At 42.1% G+C, this 23,843-nt stretch overlaps 1 protein-coding gene across 1 annotated transcript in view; it reads left to right on the top strand.

Moving 5' to 3' along the window:
• Positions 1-3,543: 3,543 nt before the first annotated feature.
• Positions 3,544-23,843, top strand: part of LOC102479195 (contactin-associated protein-like 3) — a 215,268-nt gene continuing 194,968 nt past the window's right edge. Inside the window, 2 exon segments of the mRNA XM_027769064.1 lie at positions 3,544-3,646; positions 23,296-23,489. Of these exon segments, the coding sequence (XP_027624865.1) occupies positions 23,364-23,489 (126 nt within the window). The 5' untranslated portion in view covers positions 3,544-3,646; positions 23,296-23,363.

Below are 23,843 nucleotides of genomic sequence, written 5' to 3'. Positions count from 1 at the left end.
CAGTTCCTGCTGTTCCTTTGAAGTGACGAGGCACTAAACATCTTTCCAGGTGTCAGCCGCACAGCGATGGCCGAGACACACCTGCAGTTGCTGCTGCTTACAAATGCACACACATTGTGACACTGTGCTTTGTCTCTATTCGTAATTAGACAAAATGCTGCATTTTAGGTAGAAGTTAGTAAAAATAAAGACGTAATTTTTTACCATTTCTGTTTATAAGCCCCCTAGATGACATCTGTACCACATGTTCAGCACCTCTGAATTATGTGGGCACTTTCTCAAGTTCTAGGGAAAACTGTCTTGAGCTTCTCTTTTGGGCTTTTAATAAAATCTTCAAATTAAACTAGGAAAAACGGATCTCTTAAAAATATTAGATTCCTGGGCCCACCAGATGGCGTAATGGTTATGTTGCTGGACTCCAACATAGTCAACTGCAGTTCAGGTCCCAGACCTGGTGACTTGAAACTCACGTTGGGTGTGTGTGTGTGTGTGTGTGTGTGTACGTGTGCCCAAAATTCTGAGAGGAGAATGGAGGAGAAGGGATTGTAGCATGGCCGTCTCACCTGGGGAATGATCTCTCACTTTCTGTCTCTGTCTCCCTCTCTGTCTTTTTGGCAAGTGCATGCACCCTATAGCAAAAATCTCTCTCAAAAAATTTTTATTCCTATTAGTGGTTTGTGTGGTCTTGCAGTAGTTTTCTTTGATGTCTTTTTTTACCTTTTCTTTTTTTTTAGGGTTTTGTTTTTGCTACAGGGCACATGCACTTGCTGAAGAGGCAAGAGAGACTAAGAGACAGAAAGAGAGAAATTACCCTCCAGGGGAAATGGCTACCCAACAATCCCTTTTCCTCCATTCTCCTTTTGGGATCTTGGTCTCCCGCCTGGCATGAGTTTTAAACCACTGGATCCAGGACTCAAACTGCAGTTGACTGTGTGGAGTCCAGCAAATAACCTTTATGCCATCTGCTGTCTTTTCGTTTTAATGATTGTGTGTGTATGAACAAGAGAGTGAGGGGACAGAGAGAGAGCATGCACATGTCGAGCCATCATCAGGGTCTTATCAGGCTGAAATCCCCTCTACCCAGTCCCCACCCACTCAGGACCCTGGGCACCCAGGGGTGTGCCCAGCCTGTGGTGATGTGGCCTCCAGCCTTTCAGGGTACTGCATTACTGCTATCCTTTTACACGGTTTTTAAGATAATTGTCGCTAGAGGCTAACAGGTGGCATGGCGATTGAGGTGCTGGCCTCCCACATGACCAACCGTGATTAGAGCAGCTTGAGAATTACACTGGGTGCACATGAGTGCGTGCCCAAACACCTGAGAGGAGGACGGAGGAGAAGGGATTATGGTGTGGCCATCCCCGGGGAGTGAAACTCACGTTGGGTGTGTGTGTGTGTGTGTGTGTGTGTACGTGTGCCCAAAATTCTGAGAGGAGAATGGAGGAGAAGGGATTGTAGCATGGCCGTCTCACCTGGGGAATGATCTCTCACTTTCTGTCTCTGTCTCCCTCTCTGTCTTTTTGGCAAGTGCATGCACCCTATAGCAAAAATCTCTCTCAAAAAATTTTTATTCCTATTAGTGGTTTGTGTGGTCTTGCAGTAGTTTTCTTTGATGTCTTTTTTTACCTTTTCTTTTTTTTTAGGGTTTTGTTTTTGCTACAGGGCACATGCACTTGCTGAAGAGGCAAGAGAGACTAAGAGACAGAAAGAGAGAAATTACCCTCCAGGGGAAATGGCTACCCAACAATCCCTTTTCCTCCATTCTCCTTTTGGGATCTTGGTCTCCCGCCTGGCATGAGTTTTAAACCACTGGATCCAGGACTCAAACTGCAGTTGACTGTGTGGAGTCCAGCAAATAACCTTTATGCCATCTGCTGTCTTTTCGTTTTAATGATTGTGTGTGCATGAACAAGAGAGTGAGGGGACAGAGAGAGAGCATGCACATGTCGAGCCATCATCAGGGTCTTATCAGGCTGAAATCCCCTCTACCCAGTCCCCACCCACTCAGGACCCTGGGCACCCAGGGGTGTGCCCAGCCTGTGGTGATGTGGCCTCCAGCCTTTCAGGGTACTGCATTACTGCTATCCTTTTACACGGTTTTTAAGATAATTGTCGCTAGAGGCTAACAGGTGGCATGGCGATTGAGGTGCTGGCCTCCCACATGACCAACCGTGATTAGAGCAGCTTGAGAATTACACTGGGTGCACATGAGTGCGTGCCCAAACACCTGAGAGGAGGACGGAGGAGAAGGGATTATGGTGTGGCCATCCCCGGGGAGTGATTTCTCACTTTCCCTCTCTCTGCTTTTCCCCAACTGGTGTACCCTGCACACCTATGACACAAATATAAAACAAAAATAATAATAAGTTTTACTAACATCTTGTGCATTTTGTAAGATTCATTCTTAGACACTTTATATGATTTATTACCATTGGCATTTTACTTATTTTCTAACTATGGATAAAATTTAGAAATACTTTAGAAATTTGAATATCGAGTCATTAGGCTAGCCAATTGCTTTTGGGTTTTCTATTTACAAAATCATATATGGGAATGATAGTCACTTTTTTCCTATTCTTATACTTTTTAACGTTTTAATTTTTTCTATATATTGATAGGACTTCAATCTAATGCTCAGCAGAAGTACTGATACCTCAAAAAGTCTTCTGACTTTAAAGGAAATTTATTATTATTTTTTTGTTTGTTTTGCTGTAGGGTATGTGTGCTCAGGGGGAGAAAGAGAGAGAGATAGAGAGAACGAGAGAGAGAAATTACCTCTCACTGAGGATGGCCATGTTGTAATCCATTCTCCTCTCGGGATTTTTGGCATGCGTGCACACATGCCTAGCATGTTTCTTGTTGCTGGGTCTGGGACTAGAACTTGCACTATCAGCCATGTGAGATCCAGCTGCCTTAACCTCGGTGCCACCTGCTTGCCCTAAAGGAAATACTTTATTTTCCCAGAGAGTAGAGAGGTGCTGGAACCAATTATTAGCAGCTAGCAAGAGCCATCATTAACTTTTCATTAACTTTTCTTGAATTTTACAAGCCAGTTAAAGCAGCAGTTATTAAAATCAAATGATGTAAACTTAAGTAAATTATATTAAAAACAAAGGTGATACATTCTCAGAACTCACCAGTTGCTACTATTTTATGGCATTTTGTGATTCTCTGTGCTCTTTTGGTTACGTATGTGTCTTGCATCTGCATGGTGGAAGCGATGTGTATACACAGATGTGATACAATGCTGTGTATCTCCTCCCAGCTCAGCGTTTAGTGACATTAGGTTGATAACTTTGAGTTGCCCATAACTGGGAATGCAGTATTTACACCATGGAAAATGGCAGCTGCTACAGTCAGGGCTTTTATCTTCCTTAACAGCTTGTTGTTCATCACTTACTGGCACACCTCTAACAGAACTGATGTCCTGGTGTTTTCTTAGCCTTGGCAACTGAAAAGAAAGGAGAAAACAAATGGGAGAAGAAAGGCGTGCTTTTGTCAGCGTGCTAACCTGACGTGGTGTTTTGCTCCGCAGATAACTGTGATGCTCCACTGGCGTCTGCCTTGCCTCGGTCGTCCTTCAGCAGCTCCTCAGAACTGTCGAGCAGCCACAGCGCTGGCTTTGCAAGTCTTAATCGGAGAGATGGTGAGTATGCCATGGTCTTCCTATTCATCCATCACAATTCTCCTTTAGAGACAGTTGTTTTCACTCTCAGTTAACTTTCATACTGTAGATCAAAAATCATATTGCATCTTAATGCAATTGAAGAAAGTGGTTTCATATTATTATTTGTTTTGTCTATTATACATTACTTGGCTTTATTTTGTTTGGCTATCTTTCCTTCTTAATCCTCAGTAATTACTCATAAAGGAGATGCAAATCGGAAGGGAATTATTGGAGGCTATAAATTATTTCCACATATATCACCTGTTTTTAGTTTGTTTGTTTTTGCTGTAGGGTGCATGTGGTAGACAGATAGACAGAAAGAGAGACAGAGAAAGTGAGAAATCACCCCCCAAGAGATGGCCACACTGCAATCCTTTCTCCGTTCAGGACCCTGGGCACACATGCACACATGCCCAGTGTGATTTTCAAGTTGTTAGGTCCAGCTGGCCATGTGGGAATCCAGTACCTTACTTTTTCCATGTCCCCCTTTTCAGTTTTACAACAGGGCATGGAAGGGGGCCTATCAAGTGAGCTGATCATAATAATAATTAAAATAAGCAATAAATGAGCTGTGTCACAGTGACTGGGGGTCCCAAAGAAGCCACCAACAGAATGTATGTGGTATGAAGATGCTGTGGCTGATGGGAAATGATGACCACCCAGAAGGGCCAGGAGCAGATGGGAAATGATGACCACCCAGAAGGGCCAGGAGCAGAAGGGGAATGGTGACCACCCAGAACGGGGCCAGGGGCAGATGGGGAATGATGACCACCCAGAACAGGGCCAGGAGCAGATGGGGAATGATGACCACCCAGGACAGGGCCAGGGGTAGATGGGGAATGATGACCACCCAGAACGGGGCCAGGGGCAGATAGGGAATGATGACCACCCAGAACGGGGGGCCAGGGGCAGATGGGAATGATGACCACCCAGAAGGGCTAGGAGCAGACCAGAGAAGGCTGCTGTGCAAAATGAGGGCTCCTCCCTGTGGGACAGGATGTGGAGGCTCAGAGAGGTCATTCAATCACTTTTTCTGTTGCACAAATACTACTTCAGTAGCTCAAATCAGTTAGTAAACTGAAGAATGAAGTGTTCTGCCATTTAAGGGGGTAGATTAAATTGTATGTGAAAGATTAGCTTAGGAAGTAAATTTAAAATTAACTGGGGTCCATGAAATGCATTGTCATAAAAACCAAAAATACAATAACTATGGAATTGAATATTTTTCTCCTTTTATGTAATATCAAAAATCAGAGTGAAAGTATAGCTTGAATTTTGGTGTGTTCCTAAAAATCAAATTTCAGATACTTAGCAAATAGGCTGGTTGGAGAGAGTCAGAATTCACAAATAAGAACTTCAGTGAGGGGCCAGCAGGTGGCGTAGGTAGCAGTTACGTTGCTGGACTCCCACATGGCTGAGCACGGTTCGAGTCCTATTTGGTGCATGTGTGTTCGTGCCTAAAATCCTGGGAAGAGAGTGGAGGTGGTGATTTCTCACTTTCCTTCTCACAGTCTCTGTCTCTCTCTCTCTCTGGGCAAGCACACACACCCTAAGACAAAACATCTAAAAAATCCAAAAAATTTCAGTGAGTCAGGGTGGGAGACATGCCCACGGGTCTTTGACCATGGCCTGGGAGATATGCTTAAACATTATTCTCCTCGGGACCAGCACTTAGCGTAATGGCTATGTCGCTGGACTCCCACGTAGTTGACCGCGGTTTGAGTCCTGGACCCAGTGGCTTAAAACTCGCGCCAGGTGCGTGTGCGTGCGTGCCCAAGATCCTGAGAGGAGAATGGAGAAGAAGGCATTGCGGCGGGGCCATCCCCGCTGGGAGGTGATTTCTTGCTTTCTATCTCTCTGTCTGGTGAGCACATGTGCCCTATAGCAAAAACCTCTCCAAAAAAAAAAAAAAAAAAAAAGGAAAAATAAAAACATTATTCACCTCAATTCTGGTACACAACACTGGCATTGAAACCAGATTTCAACTAATAATTACATTATTAAATTAACCACTTTTGGTCTGGTGGTTACTCTACAGTCAGTTTAACATCTGAAGTCTTCAGTGGTTGCCAACAGTGATACCAGCTAAAGATGTACCATGTTTAGTCCGTTTAAAGAGGTCCCAGGGGGCCAGCAGGTGGTATAGTAGTTAGGGTGCTGGGCTCCCAAAAGGCTGTCTGTGGTTTGAGTCTCGGACCCGGCTTCTCGAAACTCACACTAGGCACATGTCCTGCGTGCCCAAAATGTCCAGAGGAGAATGGAGAAAAGATTGCAGTGTGGCCATCCCCTCTTGGAGGTGATTTCTTGCTTTCTGTCTCTTTCTCTCTCTCCAGTAAGTACACACACTCTATAGCAAAAATCTCTCTCTTTAAAAAAGAGGCCCCAGGGGCATGTGTGTGTGTGTGCGTGTGCGCTCACACAAGAAGCCAGGTCCGGGACTCAAACCACAGACAGCCTTTTGGGAGCCCAGCACCCTAACCCCTATACCACCTGCTGGCCCCCTGGGGCCTCTTTGAACGGACTAAACATGGTACATCTTTAGTTGCCATCACTGTTGGCAAGTAAGAGGAAACCTCTTGTAGTGTCAGAGCATCTCATTTCCATGGTTTTTCATGGAAAACTAGTAGCCCAGAAGATGGCACGCGTCGTTGTAGGGGCAGTGCAGTTATCTTCCATAGTTGGACTGCTTTCTCTGCCTTTTCAAATGCAGATTAATTTGGTGAGAGCATGGCTGTCAGCTGGTGAGGTCTGCATTCATGGCTGCCGCTGCTCCAATGGCGTGAATGGGCACTTCACTCAGATCCTGGATGTTACCCCAGATTTCACACCCTTCGCTAACATGATTCAGACAGCACAGTTTATCAGTGTTTTTTGAAGGATGATCTGTGTGTATTTTCTGTTAAGAGCCAGCAGTCTAGACTCGTTCTCGGCATTTCCTTTGACTTTGTGAGCAAAGGTGAACATATGAATTCACCTCAGTGCAGAGTATTATGGCGGAAGATGGAGATATTATAAATCGTGGCGATTGAAAAAAATTTTAATTTATTTTTATTATTATTTTAATTTGCTGTAGGGTATGTGTGCTCACCAGAGCGAGACAGAGAGAGTAAGAGAGGGAAAGTGAGCAATCAAGCCACCAGGCCTGGGACTTGCACCGTGGTTGGCCATGTGGCACCAGCACCTCAACCACCACAGCTGGTCCTGACAGTGATTTTTCTTATACAGTAGTTTAAGCATGTTTGAAAATTTCATGCATGATCTAGAGATGAGAATCAAGTGAGAATACGTGATATGTGGTTAAAATTTCATCGGTGCTATGGTGGTTTTTATGCACCCATAAGTCATTTGAAGCTTCCAGATGTTTATATAGATTTAGTTGGCTCAAATACCACAGCCTTTGCTAGTAATTTTATTTACAGTAGCTGGTCATTCTGTATCATACGGAAGACTGTCATACAGAAAACTGGTAAGAGAGTAGTCTGTAAGTAATAATAATTCACATTTTTATGTGAATTTAACCATTTTGTAACTCCCTCAATGCCAAAATATTTAAAAATTTAGATATTTTATGGTTTTCAATACTTACTAATTCAATACACAGAAAATTTCGATCAATTAGGATTCATTTCATGTTTGTTTTCTATTTTGTGTACATATTTTATATTTTTGCTCTGCCTTTATTTTCTTCCTCTATAAGGTCCACATGAGCTAGAGAGAGAGAGAGAGAGAGAGAGTGAGAGAGAGGGAGAGGGAGAGAAGGGGAGAGAGAGGGAGAGAGAGAGAGAGGGAGGGAGAGAGAGAGCGAGCAAGAGCACGCACGAGAGAAGGAAAGTAAGTGGGAAATCACCCCTCGGGGGGATGGCTGTACCACAGTCCCTTTTCTTCTATTCTCCTCTCAGGGTTTTGGGCACATATGCATATGTACCATGCATGGTTTTCAAGCTCTCTGGTCAGGAGCTTGAACTGCTCGGTGGGATCCAGCCCCACACCCTCCATGCCACCTGCTGGTCCTGCTTCTCCATTTTACTAAGTTATGTACAGTAGTCCCCACCTGTGCACCTGGGATAGGATCCATGACCCCCAGTGGAGGCCTCAAACTGTGGGTGGGACTGACCCCTCTGTAGACTGTTTTCCCCACACATACGTACCGGAAGGCAGGTTTAATTTATGCATTAGGCACAGCGAGAGCTGGACAGTGGCAATCAAATAGAACTGTGGTAACGCTGTGTCGAACCGACAGGTGCCTGCGTTCCCTCTTTCCACCTCTTTCTCTCCCTCAGAATATCTCGCCACTCTGGACTCATCTATTTTTGACTGCAGTTGATGAGGGAAAGCGCAGACAGGGAAGCTGGACGAGGGACTACTGTATTTATGCTGTTCCCTACTGATTTCTGAGAAGTGGTAAAATACATCTTAGAAGAACATTTGTAATATGTAGAAGGAAGGGTCTGTGGAGGCACTGAGAGGGTGGCCCAGGGTGGGCATGCTCAGGTAATTCTAGGCCCCAACCAGGAGAGGCAGCCCGGAGCAAAGTCACAGCGGCCTGCCGGTGATTTCTGAGAGCTCCCTGATGAAAGCGCTGGCCATGAGAGGGCTCCCATTTGCGGTGTGAGGTTGGAGTTCAGGTAATATATGTAACAAAATGTCCACCTAGTGTGGTATGCTTACTTTCTAATGCAACATAAACTGCTGAAAAGTTAGCATCTCAGAGTGCCTGAACGTAATTTTTCAAAACTGATAGATGATTTGTATTTTTAAAATTTTCTATTTTTTCCCATTTAAGCACTCTCCACAGCAGACAAAAGTAATCTTCACAGCATGAATTCACTGTATATCAGTGCCGTCGAAGACATTACCATACCCAGTATCATCAGCAGATAACTTTCCAATTTTTGTGTCTGTTAAATGTTTAGCTTCTTTTCTCTCTTGGTTCCCTCCCTCCCACTGTCTCTGGTACCCACAGTTGCTCTCCCTGCTTCGTGCCTTCTGGTCTCCCAGTCTCTGCCACAGAGTACAGACATTCCGTATATATTGGGTTGTTGGAAGAGTCATGACATATTTTTCTCTGTTTCTCTATGCAAACATCATGACTTTTCCAACAGTTCAATATTAAGTGAGGACACACAGGGCCTCTCTTTCATAGTCTGGCTTGCTTCACTTAGCATTAAATCTTACATAGTTATCCACTTTTTTTTTTTATAGACCATAGATTAGTTTATTTTTAACACCCATCATGCCATGAATTCATAGGGAATGGGTTCCAGAAGCCCAGGCTCCTTTCCGTTGGTTCTCACACAGTGTGCTTCTCTGGGGGGAGCAGCTGTCGCTTCGGAACCCAGGTCCCTTTCTCTTTGGCTCCCTTCTTTTTCTGGTCAGTTTCCTTCACACGTTTTAGGAACTATCTCTGCTCTTAGAATGTTTAATATGCTCAATATGCACATTAATTCTCTTGGCAAGAATCTTGCCCTTAACTTGTTTGTTCACAGCAATGCCAACTGCATGCGGGGTAACAGTGTAGACTCCTCCGGTTTTACCATGGTGACATCTGTGGAGCATTCCTTTTTGAACTGTTCCCATTCCCTTGATGTCTAAGATATCCCCTTTCTTGTAGATTCGCATAATGTTGCCAAAGGAACCCCTCCATGTTGTCTAAAAGGCCTAGAGAACATATACCGGGGGCCTCTCCTCTTTCCTTTTGTGTTCGTCATTTTGGTGAATTACTGGAAGATGGCGGTTCCGGCCAAAAGGATTCATCCACTTTTTATCAAATGCCAGGATCTCATTGTTTTTATGGCTGAGTAGTATTCTGTAGAATATATGTGACACATTTTTTAATCCACTCATCTGTTCTTGGACATTTGGGTTGATTTCATGTCTTAGCAGTTGTGAGTAATGCCACAGTAAACATGGATGTGCAAGTGTTTTTCTGAGTGTATTCCTTTTTTTTTAATAGATTTTTGCTAGAGGGTGCATGTGCATGTGCTGGCTGGAAAGACAGAGAGACAGAAAGTGAAAAATCACTCCCTGAGGCGGTGACCATGCCACAGTCCCTTCTCCGCCATTTTTCTCCTGGGATTTTGGGCACACAGGTACATGCGCTTCGTGTGTTTTTTTCAAGCTTCCAGGTCTGAAACTTAAACTGTAGTTGGCCATGTGGGAGTCCAGCTCCTTAACCACTATGCCACCTGATGGCCCCTTGAGTTGATTTTTATTAATGGTGAGAGAGATGGGTCCAGTTTTATTTTTTTGCAGGTGGATATTCAGTTTTCCCCACACTATTTGCTGAAGGGATTTTCTTTCCTCCACTAGGTTGTCTAATGTCCTTTGTCAAAAATCAGCTGGCTGTATGTTTAGGGGTTTATTTCCAGGTTCTCTATTCTATTCCATTGGTCTACTTGCCTGTTATTGTGCCAGTACCATGCTGTTTTGATTGTCACAGCTTTGTAATGTATTTTGAGGTCAGAGAGTGAGATAATCCTACTTTCTTATTTTTGTGAAGTATTATTTTGGTGATAAGGGACCCTTTATGACTCCAGACAAATTTTATGATTGTTTTTTCGAATTCTGTAAAGAATGTCTCTGGTGATCTGATTGGGATTGTATTAAATTTGTAACTTAATTTGGGTAGAATTGACATTTTGATTATATTTATCCTTCCAATCCAGGAACATGAGATGTCTTTCCACTTCATCTATTGTTTTCCATTTCTATTTTTTAGTTTTTCATAGTTTCCCTTGTAGAGGTCTTTAACTTCTTTTGTTAGGTTTATTCCTGGGTATTTTATTGTTTTTGTGGCTGTTGTAAATGGGATTGCAGTTTTCAATTCTACTTCAGTCTGTTCATTGCTGGGAAATAGACATGCTATAGGTTTTTATATGCTGATTTTGTATTCTGTCATTTTAACGTAATCACTTATCACTTCTAGTATTTTTGTGGGTTCTTTTGGGTTTTCTATGTATATAATTAAGTCATCTGTAAATTGAGATAATTTCATTTCTTCTTTCCCTCTTTCCCTATTTGAATCCTTTATATTTTATTCTCTTGTCTGATTGCATTGGCTAGGACTTCCAGAACTGTATTGAAAAGGAGTAGAGTGGGCAGCCTTGTCTTGTTCCACTCAGTATGATGTTAGCTATGGGTTTTTCATATATGGCTTTTATTGTGTTGAGAAATGTCCTTTCTATGCCAATTTTGCTGAGGGTCTTAATCATGAAAGGGTATTATATTTTTTCAAGTCCTTTTTCTGCATTGATTGATATCATATGGTTTTTGTCTTTCCTTCTGTTATTGTGGTGTATTACATCTATTGTTTCACATATGTTGAACCACCTTGCCTCCCTGGAATAAAGCCTACCTGTTCATGGTGTATAATCTTTTTAGTGTGTCGTGGGATGCGATTTGCTAGTATTTTGTTGAGAATTTTCGTATCTCTGTTCTTCAGTGATATTGGTCAGTAGTCTTTTGTTTTGTGATGTCATTGTTTTTGGGATTTTGTCTGTTTATAGAATGAATTTGCGAGAGTTCCTTCCTTTTAGAACTTTCGAAGTGGTTTGAATAGGATGGGGCTTAGCTCTTCTTTAAACATTGTAGAATTCAGAGGTGAAGCCATTGGGACCTGGGCTTTTCTTTGTTGGGAGACTATTTATTACTGACTCAATCTCATTGCTTATTATTGATTTATTCAGGTTTTCTATGTCTTCCTGATTCAGTCTTGATAGATTATATATGTCCAGAAATTTGTCCATCTCATTCAGGTTTTGTTTGTTGGTGTATAGTTGCTCATAGTATTTGCTAATGATCTTTTTTTTTTTTTTTTTAAGAGGTTTTTGCACAGAGAGACACAGAGAGACAGAAAGCGAGAAATCACCCCCCAGGGGGGATGGCCACACTGTAATCCCTTCTCCTCCATTCTCCTCTCGGGATCTTGGGCACGCACGCACACGCACCCGGTGTGAGTTTTAAGCCACTGGGTCTGGGATGTGAACCATGGTCAACTACATGGGAATCCAGTGACATAGCCATTACACTAACTGCTGGTGCCACTAATGATCTTTTGTATTTATGTTATATCTGTTGCAATATTGCCTGTTTCACTGTGACTTTGATTTAAATGATTCCTTTCTTCTTCTTAATCAGTCTAGCTAGCTTTGTATCGATTTTGTTTATCTTCTCAAAGCTTTTGGTTTTATTGTACTTTATTCTGTATAGTTCTTTTATTCACTATTTCATTTATTTCCTGCTCTAATTTTTTTTTTTTAGAGAGAGATTTTTTTTTTATTATAGTGTACGTGTGCTTGCCTGAGAGACAGAGACAGAGAAATAGAGAGTGAAGACTCACCCCCACCCCTGGGGGGGAGGGGATTGGCCACATCACAATCCCCTCCCCTCCACTTTTGGGATTTTGGCACTCATGCATACGTGCCCAGCATGAGTTTCAAGCTGCCAGTTCCAGGATGAGTTTCAAGCTGCCAGTTGCGGGACTCGTACTGTGGTGAACTATGTGGGAGTCCAGTGCCTTAACCATTGTGGTACCTGGGGCCCCTCTTCTGCTCTTATCTTTATTCCTGTTTTTTTCTCCTGGTATTTATTGGGTTTTTTTTTTTTTTTTTTTTTGTTTTTTTTTTTTTTTTTTTTTTTTTTTGGTTGTTGCACTAGAGTTCCCTGAAATATGTTATTAGGTTGTCTATTTGCTAACTTCTGTTTTTTTTTTCTTGTGAGAACTTATTGCTTTGAATGTCTCTTCTGTGACTACTTTTGCTGTTTTCCATAGGTTGTGAAAACTCATGTGCTCATTATCATTGTTTTTGATGAATCTTTTGATTTTAGTCTTCATTTCTTCAGTAGTTGTGAAGCCATTTAGGAGTAGGCTGTTTATAGTTCCTATGTGTTTGTATATTTTCAAGGGTTTTTTCCCTGCAGTTAATTTCAAGTTTCGTTTTGTTGTCATTGGAGAAAATGCTGGGTAGGGTTTCTAATGCTTTTGAATTTGTAAAGGCTTGTTTTGTGCTCTATCGTGTGGTCATTCTTCAAAAATGTTCCATGCAGGGGTGAGAAAAATGTGTGTATCTTGTGATTGTTGGGTGGAAAGCTTTATAGATGCCTGTCAAGCCCATTCAGTTTATGGTGTCATTTAGATCCCAATCTCTCTGCTTATTTTTTGTCTAGATGATCTGTCCAGAGGCAACAGTGAGGTCTTGAGATCCCCAGCAATTTTGCTATAGTCTCTGTCTCCCTTTAGATCTAGCAGTGTTCCTTTACGTGTTCAGGTGCTCTGTTGTCGGGTGCATAGATGTTTACAAGTGTTGTGTCCTTGGTGAAGTAGCCCTTTTACTACTTAGAGTATCTTTCTTTGTCTCCTACAGTTTTTGTCTTAAAGTCCATTTTGTCTGATATGACTCTGGCCTTGTTAAATTTTCTATTTGCATAGAATATCTTTTTCCAGCCCTTCACTTTCAATCTACGTATGTCTTTAATTTTATTATGAGGTGTGTTTCTTGTAGAGAACATGCAGAGGGCTCTTTTCATTGGAGAATTTAACCCATTAGCATTCAACATTATTATCAATGTTTGTGGACTTACTCCAGTCACTTTGTTAGCCATTTTTGTTGTTGTTGTTTTGTGTGCTCTTAATTCTATTTATCTCTCTTTAGTTTTCCTAACATAGTAATCCCTTCAATATTTCTTGAAGAGCTGACCTAGCTTTTGTAAATTCAGTTTTCATTTTGTTTTTATTTCTTCTTCCTATTTGAAGGATAACCTTGCTGGTATATAGTATTTTTTTGGTTGGAACTAATTGCTTTTTTTCTAGAGTATGGAATATGTCTTCCATTCTCTCCTTACCTGCATTGTTTCAGTTGATAGATCTGATGTTAGCCAGATAGGATAACCTCTCCTCTCTTGCCATTTTCAGAATCTTGGCATTGTTTTTGCTTTTTCCAGTCTGTGATGTGCTGTAAAGACAATCTTATGTGGATTCTGTTTGGTGTCCTTTCTGCTTCCTGGATTTGTATGTCTTTATATTTCTCTAGATTTGGAAAGTTTTAAGATAATATTTCCTGAAAGAGGCTTTTGATGCTTTTACCAGCTTTGCTGTCTTCTGGAATCCCATTATTGGGCTATTTTGGTGCTTTGTAGTGTCTGGTATTTCCCATATATTATCCTCAGTTTTCTTGTTTATTTTTTCATTATTTTTTGTGTTTTGGGTTAAGTCAGAGGCTTTTTCTTCCAAACCAGAGATTCTTCTGCATGGTCCAATCTGCTATTGATGCTTCCAAGGAAGATTTTGATTTCTTGCGTTGTATTTTTCATCCTCAGAAGCTCTGTTTAATTCTTTTTTGGGGTGTTTATCTCTTTATGCAATTATTCCTTCATGTCATGGAGTAATTTTCTCATCTCCTGGAGCTGGTTGTCTATTTTCTCTTGCATCTCATTGAATTTTGTTTTTATGAATATTCTATATTCTATTTCTGTCATTTCCAGGATTTCTTTCACAGTTGGTGAGGAGTTGCTGTGTTTACTTGAGGGGTATATAGTTCTTGATTTTCTCCTAGTTCTTGAGGCTCTGCTTTGTTTTCTAGGCATCTGTTGCGGCACTCACTTTTCCCTACTGACCTGGAGGTAGGTTTCTGGGGCTGTATGCTTGTGCACTTCTCTGTGGTATACTTCAGCTTCACACCAATTTCCTCTTGTTTCCAAAATTTTCTAATTCTGATGTGACTGAGGGCCGACTTGAGGTGGCTGACTATAAGGCAGTAGGTGAAGAACAGGAGGCCCTGCTCCTTTCAGAATCTGAGACCTGCAGGGGGCTTGGCCAGGGGTGGAAGACCCAGTCAAACAGTCCCAATGCCTTACTGTCTGTGGGAGCTGCATAAACCTTGCAGGAGGATGTGGGAGAGATTCCATGACCCTGCTCCTTCTCCCCTGGCTCTGGAAACTGCAGAGGGCCTAGAAACTAATAGATTTTAAGTAAACCATATATGTGCTTTTGAAAAAGTGGTAGCATTAGATATAAATGAAAGATTTTGAAAGTTGGGTTTGAGTGTTCAGGGTGTTTACATTGATTGCATTGAGAGTGGCTGGATGTTGGTATGGAAATAAAATGAGATGCTCTGTGACCCTGATTCGCATGGGAGGGGTCCAGGTCCATGTCCAGAGTCCCCCCTGATTACACCAGGCATGTGCATGCTCTGATTCATGCTCGCTAGGACTGGGGGTAGGTTGTATTGTCAAGACCCTGTAGGGGGTGCCATCGTTCTTTGTGCCTTCTCTGACTCTCACACTAATGGAAGCCCAGTGAAGTAGAATCCATAAGTAAGATCACAGGTTTGGTTTCCTGGTCAAATTATACATGCTGGAGTGTGCCCATAGTCCTGGTTGGCTGGGAAGGCTGGTGGTGGGGGCGGGACTGCATCATGAGACCCTGTTGAGGGTACTTGTCTTTCTCTTTCTGTCTCTTTCTGGCTCTCACAAAAGAAAATAACTTTGAAAAGTTAACCTGTGGGACCAGCAGGTGGCATAGTGGCTAAGGCGCTGGACACTCCCACATGGCCGACCATGATTTGAGTCCCAGACCTGGTGGCTTGCTTTCTCACTTTCTCTCTCTCTCTCTCTCTGGTCAAATTAAAATAAATGAATAAATAAATAAAATTAAATAAATAATTTAAAAAATAAATTAATTAATTAAAAAGAAAAGTTAACCTGCTATTTCCTAAAATGAAAAGATACTTAATTTCATATATAAAACCAAGCTTGCTGGAATTTATGCATTCTGAAGAGGGACATCCTATTCTATTGATAATTTTTTTTCTTCTCAAAAATCTCCTTAAGAAACTTTATATTCTCAAGTTAATCCAGACAAAATTTTTAAAAGAAATGAAAAAGCTCATCTAAACAATCCTCTTGCAGTATACCATGCTAGGCTTTAATTTTGCGTTTTGCTTCTGAAAATAGTTTTTGTTTATACAGTGACGGTTATTGTGATTGGCCTTTGATCTGGGCCACAATAGCTTTCCAGATGGTGCTGTTCTCCAGCCTCGATACCACGTTCTCTTTACCCATGTGATATGCTGGTGCAGGCTCGGCACTGAGGGGCATCGTCTTGTCAGAAGCTATTTTTTAAAATTTTTTACAAATTTGTTATTTCAATTTCTTTTATACATTTAATCACATATGTCACTTAGCTTGCAAAGTGATCATTCCAACATGTGTAGGTTTCTCACCAGTCCAGGTGAGAATACTATACATATTATCTTCAACAGATAATAACTCATTTCTTTGTCCCATAAATGCCTTGTCTCACTATTTTTTCCCCTTAATGTCCTTCCTCAGACTCTCCTCCTCCCACCCTCTTCCCACACTGTATCTGGTATTTATAATAATTTTCTATGTTTCTATATCCTCTAGTCATTCAGTTTAGGCTATAGAGTATGGACAGTCTGTATATAATAAGTGGAGACATACAATGTCTCTCCTTCATAGCCTGGCTTGCTTCACTCAGCAGTAAATCTTCCATATTCATCCACTTTCTGTCAAAAGCCAGGGTCTTGTTTTTTATGGCTGAGTAGTAATCCATAGAGTATATGTGCCACAGTTTTTCAATCCATTCCTCTGTTCATGGACATTTGGGTTGGTCCTATGTCTTAGCAATTGTGAATAATGCCACAGTAAACATTGATGTGCAAGCACTTTTTCAACTAAGGAGTCTTCTGTCCTTTGGTGGATACCAAAGAGTGGGATTGCTGGATTATATGGTAGTTCTATTTGTAAATTTTTGTGGAATCTCCATATTGTTCTCCTCAGTGGCTGGACTAATTTACATTCCCACCAGCAGTGTAAGAGAGTTCCCCTTTCAGCACACCCCCACCAGCACTTACTATTTATTTTTATTTTTTTAGCCTTCGTCATTCTGACTGGGACTAGGGTGTATCTCATTGTGGTTTTGATCTGCATCTTCTTTGTAATGAGGGATAGTGAACATTTTTTCATATGCCTTTGGCTATTCATATGTCTTCCTTAGAGTTTTATTTTTTTTCCAACTAATTCTCCCATTATTTAATATTATTGATCATCATTTTTGGACAGCTGCTTGAATTCCCTGTGTGTTCTGGTTATTGGTACTTTATGTGATAAATCGTTTACAAAATACTTTCCCTTTCTGAGCTGTCGATTCACTGATTACCATGTCCTTGGCAGTGCAGAACCTTCTTAATCTGATGTAATCCCACTTATCTATTTCTGGGATTATTGCCACTCTTTCCTTGTCTACATTGTTTCAGTTGATAGATCTGATGTTAGCCAGATAGGATAACCTCTCCTCTCTTGCCATTTTCAGAATCTTGGCATTGTTTTTGCTTTTTCCAGTCTGTGATGTGCTGTAAAGACAATCTTATGTGGATTCTGTTTGGTGTCCTTTCTGCTTCCTGGATTTGTATGTCTTTATATTTCTCTAGATTTGGAAAGTTTTAAGATAATATTTCCTGAAAGAGGCTTTTGATGCTTTTACCAGCTTTGCTGTCTTCTGGAATCCCATTATTGGGCTATTTTGGTGCTTTGTAGTGTCTGGTATTTCCCATATATTATCCTCTGTTTTCTTGTTTATTTTTTCATTATTTTTTGTGTTTTGGGTTAAGTCAGAGGCTTTTTCTTCCAAACCAGAGATTCTTCTGCATGGTCCAATCTGCTATTGATGCTTCCAAGGAAGATTTTGATTTCTTGCGTTGTATTTTTCATCCTCAGAAGCTCTGTTTAATTCTTTTTTGGGGTGTTTATCTCTTTATGCAATTATTCCTTCATGTCATGGAGTAATTTTCTCATCTCCTGGAGCTGGTTGTCTATTTTCTCTTGCATCTCATTGAATTTTGTTTTTATGAATATTCTATATTCTATTTCTGTCATTTCCAGGATTTCTTTCACAGTTGGTGAGGAGTTGCTGTGTTTACTTGAGGGGTATATAGTTCTTGATTTTCTCCTAGTTCTTGAGGCTCTGCTTTGTTTTCTAGGCATCTGTTGCGGCACTCACTTTTCCCTACTGACCTGGAGGTAGGTTTCTGGGGCTGTATGCTTGTGCACTTCTCTGTGGTATACTTCAGCTTCACACCAATTTCCTCTTGTTTCCAAAATTTTCTAATTCTGATGTGACTGAGGGCCGACTTGAGGTGGCTGACTATAAGGCAGTAGGTGAAGAACAGGAGGCCCTGCTCCTTTCAGAATCTGAGACCTGCAGGGGGCTTGGCCAGGGGTGGAAGACCCAGTCAAACAGTCCCAATGCCTTACTGTCTGTGGGAGCTGCATAAACCTTGCAGGAGGATGTGGGAGAGATTCCATGACCCTGCTCCTTCTCCCCTGGCTCTGGAAACTGCAGAGGGCCTAGAAACTAATAGATTTTAAGTAAACCATATATGTGCTTTTGAAAAAGTGGTAGCATTAGATATAAATGAAAGATTTTGAAAGTTGGGTTTGAGTGTTCAGGGTGTTTACATTGATTGCATTGAGAGTGGCTGGATGTTGGTATGGAAATAAAATGAGATGCTCTGTGACCCTGATTCGCATGGGAGGGGTCCAGGTCCATGTCCAGAGTCCCCCCTGATTACACCAGGCATGTGCATGCTCTGATTCATGCTCGCTAGGACTGGGGGTAGGTTGTATTGTCAAGACCCTGTAGGGGGTGCCATCGTTCTTTGTGCCTTCTCTGACTCTCACACTAATGGAAGCCCAGTGAAGTAGAATCCATAAGGAAGATCACAGGTTTGGTTTCCTGGTCAAATTATACATGCTGGAGTGTGCCCATAGTCCTGGTTGGCTGGGAAGGCTGGTGGTGGGGGCGGGACTGCATCATGAGACCCTGTTGAGGGTACTTGTCTTTCTCTTTCTGTCTCTTTCTGGCTCTCACAAAAGAAAATAACTTTGAAAAGTTAACCAGTGGGACCAGCAGGTGGCATAGTGGCTAAGGCGCTGGACACTCCCACATGGCCGACCATGATTTGAGTCCCAGACCTGGTGGCTTGCTTTCTCACTTTCTCTCTCTCTCTCTCTCTGGTCAAATTAAAATAAATGAATAAATAAATAAAATTAAATAAATAATTTAAAAAATAAATTAATTAATTAAAAAGAAAAGTTAACCTGCTATTTCCTAAAATGAAAAGATACTTAATTTCATATATAAAACCAAGCTTGCTGGAATTTATGCATTCTGAAGAGGGACATCCTATTCTATTGATAATTTTTTTTCTTCTCAAAAATCTTCTTAAGAAACTTTATATTCTCAAGTTAATCCAGACAAAATTTTTAAAAGAAATGAAAAAGCTCATCTAAACAATCCTCTTGCAGTATACCATGCTAGGCTTTAATTTTGCGTTTTGCTTCTGAAAATAGTTTTTGTTTATACAGTGACGGTTATTGTGATTGGCCTTTGATCTGGGCCACAATAGCTTTCCAGATGGTGCTGTTCTCCAGCCTCGATACCACGTTCTCTTTACCCATGTGATATGCTGGTGCAGGCTCGGCACTGAGGGGCATCGTCTTGTCAGAAGCTATTTTTTAAAATTTTTTACAAATTTGTTATTTCAATTTCTTTTATACATTTAATCACATATGTCACTTAGCTTGCAAAGTGATCATTCCAACATGTGTAGGTTTCTCACCAGTCCAGGTGAGAATACTATACATATTATCTTCAACAGATAATAACTCATTTCTTTGTCCCATAAATGCCTTGTCTCACTATTTTTTCCCCTTAATGTCCTTCCTCAGACTCTCCTCCTCCCACCCTCTTCCCACACTGTATCTGGTATTTATAATAATTTTCTATGTTTCTATATCCTCTAGTCATTCAGTTTAGGCTATAGAGTATGGACAGTCTGTATATAATAAGTGGAGACATACAATGTCTCTCCTTCATAGCCTGGCTTGCTTCACTCAGCAGTAAATCTTCCATATTCATCCACTTTCTGTCAAAAGCCAGGGTCTTGTTTTTTATGGCTGAGTAGTAATCCATAGAGTATATGTGCCACAGTTTTTCAATCCATTCCTCTGTTCATGGACATTTGGGTTGGTCCTATGTCTTAGCAATTGTGAATAATGCCACAGTAAACATTGATGTGCAAGCACTTTTTCAACTAAGGAGTCTTCTGTCCTTTGGTGGATACCAAAGAGTGGGATTGCTGGATTATATGGTAGTTCTATTTGTAAATTTTTGTGGAATCTCCATATTGTTCTCCTCAGTGGCTGGACTAATTTACATTCCCACCAGCAGTGTAAGAGAGTTCCCCTTTCAGCACACCCCCACCAGCACTTACTATTTATTTTTATTTTTTTAGCCTTCGTCATTCTGACTGGGACTAGGGTGTATCTCATTGTGGTTTTGATCTGCATCTTCTTTGTAATGAGGGATAGTGAACATTTTTTCATATGCCTTTGGCTATTCATATGTCTTCCTTAGAGTTTTATTTTTTTTCCAACTAATTCTCCCATTATTTAATATTATTGATCATCATTTTTGGACAGCTGCTTGAATTCCCTGTGTGTTCTGGTTATTGGTACTTTATGTGATAAATCGTTTACAAAATACTTTCCCTTTCTGAGCTGTCGATTCACTGATTACCATGTCCTTGGCAGTGCAGAACCTTCTTAATCTGATGTAATCCCACTTATCTATTTCTGGGATTATTGCCTGTGCTCTGGGGGTCTTATTTAAGAAGTCTTTACCTCCCCCAGTGTCTCTCAGAGTTTCCCCAGAGTTTTCCAGCAGTCACTTTATAGTTTGAGTTCTTAGGTTTAGATCTTTGATCTACTTTGAGTTGATTTTTGTCAATGGTGAGAGATAGGGGTTCAGATTCATCTTTCCACAGGTGGATATCCAGTTTTGTCAGCACCATTTGCTAAAGAGGTTTTCCTTTTTCCACTGGATTGACTGGTACCTTTTGTTAAAAATTAGTTGGCTTTATGTTAGGGAGTTTATTTCTGGGGTTTCTATTCTGTTCCATTGGCCCACCTGACCACTCAGGCCAGGAGCCTGATGGAGTCAGCCTGTGTTCCCAGGTACTAGACTAAGCCATTCAAATCACAACGAATGGGCTTGTAGATCAGGTTTTTCTAAAAGTGCATGCAACAGGGTAATTTTTGCCTCTGTACATCAGATTCTGTGTGCTGGTTTTTTTTTTTTTTTTTTTTTCTAAAATGTTTAGACCTGTTAGGTCCACAGTGGAGGCGTCCCTGGTGAGAGGTCCATGGGACCCCATCAGTCCAGTGCTCTCAGCCCTCAGTGCAGGAGTGGGTGGAACCCTGGAGACCTGAGCACTCTGACTAAGCCCCACCTCTAAGCACCATGCGATAGCAGTTCCGTGCCACCCTGCCTCTGGGCCATTCATACCATAGTAGTGCCCTCCCAAATGTTTTTTGCTTTTCTTGGCTGGAAGGCAGAGACTGCGAAGCAGCGTCACCTGCTGGGTGCACGTGGGATCATGGCAAATGATGAGCAGCAGGGCTGGTCCTGCGCTGGTCCCGCGTGGGTGGCAAGTTTTTATTTTTCCTCCATTTTCTGACCTTCTACTCCAAAATACACAGTGCAAGTTCAGTTTCTCCCTAGAACGCTACTAAAACGTAGCAGGTATAGATGGTTCAGATGCGAGGCCTCAGACCTCAACCCGGGGCGTGGCCGCTCCTCCACTGGAGTGGAGGGCGGTGCCACCTCTGCCTCCAGCATGCTGCCTCTGCCCTGTGGTGCGATGGGAGGGAATTTGGGGTGTGTAGTGCGTCTCTCTGGGAACTCATTGCTCACAGCGTGCTTCCCGGGCTTCTCCTGAGTGGGGAGGACCTTCCTGTGCTGGTGGCGTCTCAGCTTTGGAGCCTTTTTCTTTGCAAGAACATGGGCCCCGGACACGTTTTTATATGACATGCATAAATCATGGCTTTTTGTCCAGCTTCTGTGAGGCAGCTGAGGCTGGAGAGGGAGGTGGCAGTGGGAAAGGCTGTGGATGAGCTGGGAAGACGCGCCTTTCTTGTGGCTTAGGCAGTAGTGACCCCGAACGTTAGGTGCAAACCTCTGGGCTCCGTTTCTGGGCTGTCGTTCACATGTGCTGACCGAAGATTTGCAGCTTCCCATATTTTTTTAAGGATTGCAGGCCCCCACTGCTAGTTTGTGTGTGGTGGGGGTGGGAGTTGCCCTTAACCCTGCCATTTCTAGCCCTTTTTGAACTCCCTTCTGCATAGTAGGCATTCTAGGGATTGTTTACGAGACAGTTTTTTTTTTTTTTTAAAGAATTATTTTATTTAGCTTTATTTATTTACTTTAATTTGACCAGAGAGGGACTGAACGAGAGAGAGAGAGAGAGAGAGAGAGAGAGAGAGAAAGAAAGCTGCCAGGTCCGGGACTTGAACCACTGTTGGTCATGTGGGAGTCCAGTGCCCTTAACCACCATGCCACCTGCTGGCGCCTGACAGCGTTGTTTTCTAGATATTGATTATTAGCAAAATATCAAAGTGGTTTTCAAACTTATTTCCCAATTTTTATAATTATATATGAATTTAAAATTTGAAAAAATTCAGTATGTTAAATCTAAACTCAAATACATAACTCATATTTCTACTAAGCTGAAAGAACAAAATCTGTTAGCAGTTCGTCATCAGACATTGTACTCTTCCGTTTTGGACAAGCATTGGACACAGCAAAGCACAGTAATTTCCGTCTGCATGTGTCTTATATGTCCGAGAGGCTCCTTGTCACTCAGACAGCTGAGGTGTCACGGCTTGATGGGCTTTCTCAACTCTCCCTCCCTGCACCGAAGTCACCGTCACCTGTGCTCCTGCCACCTCTACCACACTGCCTTTCAAAATGTTCTCTAAGATGTCTGCTTCTGGGACCAGCTGATGACATAGCGGTTACTTTGCCAGACTCCCACATGGTTGACTGTGGTTCAAGTCCTGGAGCTGGCAGCTCGAAAAGCTGACAGCAGGCGTGTGTGCCCAAAATCCCGGGAGGAGGATGGAGAAGAAGGGATTTGCCATGGCCATCCTCCCTGGGGGGGTAGTTTCTTGCTTTTTGTCTTTTTGTCTCTCTATGTCTCTCTGGTGTGCATGCTCACCCTTTAGCAAAAATCTCTCTGAAAAACAAAACAAAACATGTCTGTTTCTCCTTGTGTTTTAAGTATCTGAATGCTAGGCTATGCCACAACTACCTTTCCTATTCCAACCCTTAACACTGGCAATCCAGAATTAAGAATTTAGCTCTCCCATCGTCTGATATTTTCCTTCATGTCCAGCAAAAGGCAGGTTATGCATACAGGCCAGTAAAAACACTAGTCCCAAGGGGCGATGTGCCTGGTGGTGTTCAGCTGTCTACCTGTTGTGGGCGTGGTGGCGCCCGCCCTATCGCTGTCTACCTGTTGCGTTAGCACTTTAAGTTAATGAGGTAGACGCCAGAGTCCGGGGGTATGAGCTAAAAGCACTTAGTGTAGGCCTCACCCACGTCTCCTCTCTGTGTTCCGTGTGTGTGTGTGTCTGTGGGTGTGTTGAGAGGTTATGTATTCTAGGATTTGAAACTATGACCTTTATCATTTCCTTTCTGTTCACATTCTTACAGACTAATCCAATTTTCAAATATTTATCTTTTTTTTTGTTTCTGTTTCCACACAAAGGAGCCGGTGGCTGGTCCCCGCTTGTGTCAAATAAATACCAGTGGCTGCAGATTGACCTTGGAGCCAGGATGGAGATCACGGCCGTGGCCACCCAGGGTGGGTACGGGAGCTCTGACTGGGTGACCAGCTACCTCCTGATGTTCAGTGACAGCGGGCGGAACTGGAAGCAGCAGCGACAGGAAGGAAGCATCAGGGTATGTGCCCCTGTCGGGACGACAGGCGCCAGAGTGCGGATCTTGCCAGGTGCCACAGGGCTGCAGACCTGTTAGGTCGTCCACGGAACCAGCCTCCAGAGTCCCCAGACTGTTTTCCGACAAGGTACATGTGGCATTCTAAACACATCGCCCATGTAGAATTTCTGAAATAAGTGAAAGTAAGACAGCCTTGCTATGTATTGAAACACTGAGAACCTCTTTCCACTGCTTCTTTAAATAGGATGAAGTCTGAGGAATAAATAAGTTTCATACAAACTATTATTTTGGTTCAATGACACAGCAGTCTGGGCTGCCTTTAAACCACTTACTAAAGTAAATCTGCCCCGTGTCATC

Source organism: Tupaia chinensis, unplaced genomic scaffold (genome assembly GCF_000334495.1).
Source record: "Tupaia chinensis unplaced genomic scaffold, TupChi_1.0 Scaffold148378_1, whole genome shotgun sequence".
Taxonomy (NCBI): Eukaryota; Metazoa; Chordata; class Mammalia; order Scandentia; family Tupaiidae; genus Tupaia; species Tupaia belangeri.
The sequence above is the reverse complement of the archived record's forward strand: the minus strand, read 5'-3'. Positions and strand labels throughout refer to the sequence as shown.